At 41.2% G+C, this 6,284-nt stretch overlaps 1 protein-coding gene across 1 annotated transcript; it reads left to right on the top strand.

Moving 5' to 3' along the window:
- Positions 1 to 1,763: 1,763 nt before the first annotated feature.
- On the top strand, positions 1,764 to 4,031 carry crx (cone-rod homeobox). The gene is made up of 3 exons (XM_041801894.1): positions 1,764 to 1,860; positions 2,865 to 3,016; positions 3,393 to 4,031. The coding sequence occupies exons 1-3, from the start codon at positions 1,764 to 1,766 to the stop codon at positions 4,029 to 4,031; spliced, it is 888 nt and encodes a 295-aa protein (XP_041657828.1).
- The last annotated feature ends 2,253 nt before the right edge of the window (positions 4,032 to 6,284 follow it).

The following is a 6,284-nucleotide window of genomic DNA, read 5'->3' as shown; positions in this document are numbered from 1 at the left end:
GTTTGTTGCAGCTGCAGGACGAGCTGTTCCACTATTATTAGTTGGACGTTGCTTTGCCATCATCAACATCATCTGCATAGAGTTACTACAGCATGCACAATCTCAGAAACATCACACTTTAAAAAAATCCAACCTCAGAGTCAACACTTTGGCAACTTCTCAGATATCAACAATATTCCAATCTGGTAAGAATTATCCTGAATGAAGCAGTGTGAATATGAGCAGTGAGAGCCTAAAGGTGAAGAAAGCATGCATTAAATGACTCAAAGGCTGCAAAAGTCAAGACCTGATGACTATAATTAGAAATGAAAGTTTCCAAATGATTCAAGAACATAAAATAAATGTATAATTAGCACCAAAATTCATCTAAAGCATATTTCTTAAAAGTATTGTCCAACAAAAAGAGACTCCAAGAGTCACATGCTTCATTTCATCCTCGTCTGTGCAACACTTGAGCGTCGAGGCTTCCATAAGCTGAATCCACGTGTTGCTCTTCCTCCATCTTCGATCCTTCCTCTCCCTCCTTTCTCCATCTCCTTCTCCTGTCTTTGTTGGTATTTTTCCGTTCTCTTCACACCAAAAAGTCCATCCAGTCCCTCTCCAGAGCAGCTTTAAGTTCCCTGCAGCCTCCTTTCCCTCTGCACCACTGAACGGATTGCTCTGACTTTCCTGCCTTTATCTGGAGATAAGATACTTACTTTTCAGATAAAGCATATTATGATAAATCAAATGAGCTTTGTCGCTTTTGTGCATCTGGGTGTCTGTGAGAGAGAGCCTGTGGGTGTGTTTGCAGCTGTGAGGAGATAAATGTAATCTGTCAATTATGTTTGGATGTATGAAATACAAAAAAAAAGAGCAGCAGCTACAGCTATCTTTACCTTGGATAAGAAGGATGAAAATGAGGCTTTAAAGGATAATAATGAGAAGCGAAGGGGAAATCTCCTTTAAAATAAACTTCTGATACAGCAGTTACTCTTATTTTTTAACTTTTAACCATATAATGAAGGAAAATGCCTCAAAACTGTTTGTGGAGTGCCTTTCAAGACAATTTCAGTTCAGAAAATGAGTGTAATGAAGCTTACTCTGAAGTTTTTTAGATCTTTTTACTAAAAATTCATGTTGGGCCAATATTGCTCCGTTAAATATTTTTATTACCATGATCCAAACTAGAAGCACTGATTTTTAAATCTTGGCCACAAAGAAAATTAACGTTACAATTGTCATCAGAGTATTAAAACCAAAAGAGCAAACTTTCTTGTATCTTGTCCTGTTCCTTCTGCCTTTCTTCTGCGCACTGGAGCGCGTGCATGTCTTTAAGGGTGTAAATGTGTGCGTGCGTGGTGGGAGGGGTTTGCTGGAGCCACTTGCTGCCTCTAATTAGCAGCGTGTGCCGGTAAAGAAACTCAGTGGAGCATCTCTCCAAGGCGCAGAGGCATCCAGGGACCACTCCACCTGTGTGATGACTTAACTGTGCCAGTCAGACTCTGCTCGGATGTTCAGTGCGCAGCAGTGCGCTCTGCTGCTCAGCTGACACACACACAGAGAAAGAGAAAGAGTTGTAACTGTAGGTAGAGGGGAGAAACAAAAGGGGGGAAAAAAGAGTTCAGGTTTCTGGGAACTTCGCGCGCATCGCTTCTCCCCGTTTGGATCGGACGCACAGACTTGTTGGAGCAGCAGCAGCAGCGGCGCACTGAGGGGCCTCGGCTGTTTGTTGCGTGTCCGACATTGAAGTCAGCGACAGGACTTAAAAGCCAGCTGCGACGATGATGTCCTACATAAAGCAACCCCATTACACCATGAACGGGTTAAATTTGCCCGGTCCAGGCATGGATGTGCTGCACACTACAGTCGCTTACCCATGTAAGTACACATTTCTATTTTATTCAACTTACTTTTAGTGTCTATTCCACATTTTTCTGCTGTTGTTTCTGCTCATTTAGAGCAAACAACAATCGAGCCAAAATGGTGCGTAAAGACGCGCGGGCTGTGCGTAAAGCTGGAACGCACGGACAAAAATAAAAGAGGACAAAGTGTTGGTTTCATAAGATCCAAAGTCCAGTTAAAACAAGGTTTAATGATAATAATTAGATTGTTAGATTATATATATTTGATAACTACAGCACTGATTTCATCTATAGAGACACAGACTATTTGAGGAGGTTAGAATCCGATTGATTTATGTGAAAAAAGTTTATTCTTTCATTTATTGATAAATCTGTGGACAAAAATGTAACTTTTTGGCACAGAAAAGCTGCAATATCTAACCAGCAGGTACGTTTTTGTGTCGAAAGCTCACCTAATCTGCGCTTTGCTCACTGTCTAAAGAGACAAACAATATTTGATGGTTGGATATTTCATGCTCCAAACATTTGTCTTTTCATTTTGTTGACTCAAAATGTTCTAATTTCCTCTCTGTCTGTCGATCTTAAATAAAAACACTAAAGTCCCTGTCAATAAAGGAGAGGAAGGGTATGACTGCTATTGTATAAACTTTATTTAAATAAGTGAAGTAAAAACAACCAATGTTATGGTACAAATTAAACTCTGTAAAGAACCACAGACTGTTTTCATGATCTTTTATTTATAAAATAGACTCTGGCCTCTATGGCTCTACAGGAAGCCTGCAGAAAGAAATCTGGATTATAAACATCACATTTATCTGTAGGGTTTCAGTCTGTCCTCTCATTTTTCCCTATACTAATACACATTACAGTAAAACCATGAAAACAAAGAAAAAAATCAAAATAAGAGCCTGCCTTGATGCTCATATCCTTCCCCCTTTCCCCTTTTTATTAACTAATGATAATAATAATAATAATAAAATAATAATAATAATAAAAACAATGTGTCTGGCATGTTTGCAGCCACACCCAGGAAGCAGCGCAGAGAGCGCACCACCTTCACCCGCACACAGCTGGACATCCTGGAGGCTCTGTTCTCCAAAACCCGCTACCCGGACATCTTCATGAGGGAGGAGGTGGCCCTGAAGATCAACCTGCCTGAGTCACGTGTCCAGGTAAGAGAGAAGTAGGCTAGAGCCAAGATGGAGGCCGAGCTGGTTAGAGTTTGTGGGTTACGAGTCACACTTTACATCCTATTAAGTTCAACAACAACAAATGGTTTTCAACTCCTGAATATTTATTTACAGTTATAAAAACTACACCTTTCTTTTAAGTTAATTTAGGACTTCAGATTCATTTTAACCATATAATGATTACAGATTCAGAAAAATAGAAATAACTCAACATAAACCCCCCAAATTATGAAATTATAATAATGAAAAATACATGATTTCAAATTGAACATATCTCAAATAATGAACAACATACAGCTTATATTAAAATGTATCTATATATATACATTTAACCCCTGACTTTTCTTCTCCTCTGCAGGTTTGGTTTAAAAACCGGCGTGCCAAGTGCCGTCAGCAGCAGCAGCAGAGCAGTGGTCAGTCCAAGCCCCGTCCACCCAAAAAGAAGGCCTCTCCTGTTCAGGAACCAAGCGCCCCTGATCCTCTCCCTAACCCGTCTGGATCTTACAGCCCATCCTCAGCTCAGTCCGGCCCCAGCCTGGCCCCGAGCTCCAGCACCGGGAACACGGCCGTGTCCATCTGGAGCCCGGCCATCTCGCCGCTGCCCGACCCCCTGGCCTCCTCCTCGAACCCCTGCATGCAGCGTCCCTCTCCTTACCCCATGAGCTACGGGCAGCCGTCAGCGTACACCCAGGGCTACGCCAGCACCACCTCCTACTTCACCGGCCTGGACTGCAGTGCCTACCTGTCGCCCATGCACTCGCAGCTTTCAGGCACCGTGGGGGCCCTCAGCCCCATCACAGTGCCCTCCATGGGGGGCTCCCTGAGCCAGTCCCCGGCCTCGCTGTCCTCTCAGGGCTACAGCACGGCCTCCTCCCTGGGCTTCACCTCTGTGGACTGCCTGGACTACAAGGACCAGCAGGCCTGGAAACTGGGCTTCACTACCATGGACTGTCTGGACCACAAGGACCAGAACTCCTGGAAGTTCCAGGTCCTCTAAAACCCCAGAGTCCGCTGAGAGAGAGCGACAACAATCAGCCACAGAGGACTGCTCTCAGTCTGTTTGTCTGTAAGATTTTATTTTGTTTTCTGAAGGCAACCGCCGTAGAAATGATTTATCTGAAGGACTCGATGAAGGGACCTGAGGCCGTCCAAACACTGTCTGACTGAAAACATACCTGCCAGGGCTGGGCAATACGGACCAAAATTATCATGCTTTTTAGCAAAATGATGATACGTGACATTTATCTCATTATATTTATTCTATAAAGAAACAACAGATGGTTTCAGCACCAGGATGATAAAGTTTGATATGATTCAAGTGAAAATCCAACCATGGTGAAACCTGTTTGTTTCCATGGCAAAAGATAGAGAAGACTTAGACGACCAATATAGGGCAATTTTTCTTACAACCTGTCTAAACTGTACAAAACATTGGCAACTTTCCCATATATTTAGGTTGCTGACATGTTTTAGTCTGACTTGTTTCAAAATGATCAAATTTCCATTATTATATTGACTGGTGGTATCAAAAGATACAGAAACTTAACAGTCGGAGTCATATTTTTGATGAGAAGTTAGAGTTCCCTGTCTGAATTGCACAAATACGTTGGCAACATCTAGACCAGCACTAGTTGCTGGAACTTGTAGAGGAAAGGGTTTTTTCATGCATGGTCTTGCTGCATTGGTTTCCTTCCTCTTAGCCAGTTTCACCCACTTTTTCCGGATGTTGCCAACAGATTTGTGCAATGTAAACAGTGTATAGGAGTTTGCCTATCAAAAAGTAAAAAACTCAACGATCTTTTAACATGTTTTTAACCAGAGGAGAGACAGAGCAAGGTCTAAATTTCCTTAATTTGTTGGCTACATTTGGAAAAATGGTTGGAACTGGTGAGTAGACACTGGTGTCATCCACTTTTCTGAATGTTGCCAACAGATTTGTGCAATTTATACAGTGTGCAGGGGTTTGCAACAATCTTCAAACATATTTTTAACTCAAAGAGAGAGAAAGCACTGTCTAAATGGTGCAAATTTGTTGGCTACATTTGGAAAAATGGTCGAAACTGGCAAGTAGACACTGGTGCCATCCACTTTTCTGAATGTTGCCAACGGATTTGTGCAATGTAGATAGTGTACAGGAATCTGGCTATCAAAAAGGCAAAGAAACTCTACTATCTTCAAACCAACTCGAAGAAAAAGAGAGAATACATTTTAAATTGGGTGAATTTGTTTGTTACATTTGGAAAAGTGGGTAGAATAGTCCAGAAGAAACTGGTTTCACCTACTTTTCAGAATGTTGCAAACAAATTTGTCCAATTTCAATGAGTGCAGGACCGTGCCCATCAAAACCCAACAATCATATTTGTAATTGAAAGAGGGCTAGCAGAACATAAAATTGCACAAAAATGTTGGAAAAGTGGATGAAATTGTCGAGGAGACACTACATTGACCATCTTTTCCAAATGTTGCCAACACATTTGTGAAATTTAGATGGTATGCAAGAGTTTTTATGCAAGTTTTAATCATTAAAAACAAAAAAATTGCCCAGTATTGAGTGTCTAGGACTTCTATTTTTGTTGCCGCTGGAATCAAACAGATATCAGATTTGATTGTTGCTGCTCATAAAGATGTTTAAATTTATCATAAATAAAATGATTTTTCCTGTTTTAGACTAAACGTTTTAAATAGATTGTCTTGTTGTCAGTAAGAATATGTGTGTTAGTGTTTTTACTGAGGATTAGGTCTGACATCTTTTCTAAAACACCCACACTAAGTGTGGACATGAACACTGTGGTCTTCCCTGTATCTGGTTTGAAAATGGATGTCTGTATGTCATCTGGATGAATATCGCCCAGCCCTGATGCATGTCCTCTTCATGCTGCGTTCAACAAAGGAACAAAAGCCTTTAAAGAGTTTGTAGGAAACACACTGAGCCATGTTTTACCGGGACTGTCTGATTCAGACACAAACACGTGTTTCTTTTTGTTTTAACCTTAGAGGAGAAGGAGAGCGGCTCTCACAGGAGAGCCCTCTGCAGTCATTTATTCTTATTTTATGCTTTATTTCAATTTGTAATCTGCTTTTGTTTAGCTTTGTTTGGAGCATTTATGTTGTCAGTGTTAGCTCTTAGAGTACCGATCCCAGTGTGTTTGATGGAAACTTCTGTTTTAGTTGTGTGAAATATTAAAGTCAGTTGTTCGTACTCTTTGGCATCACTGCGCTCCTTCTTTTGTCTGATTGACTTATAAAGTGA

The sequence above is a fragment of the Cheilinus undulatus genome, linkage group 12, assembly GCF_018320785.1.
Source record: "Cheilinus undulatus linkage group 12, ASM1832078v1, whole genome shotgun sequence".
Lineage (NCBI taxonomy): Eukaryota > Metazoa > Chordata > Actinopteri > Labriformes > Labridae > Cheilinus > Cheilinus undulatus.
Note: the sequence above shows the minus strand (reverse complement) of the source record. Positions and strands in the feature narration are given on the sequence as shown.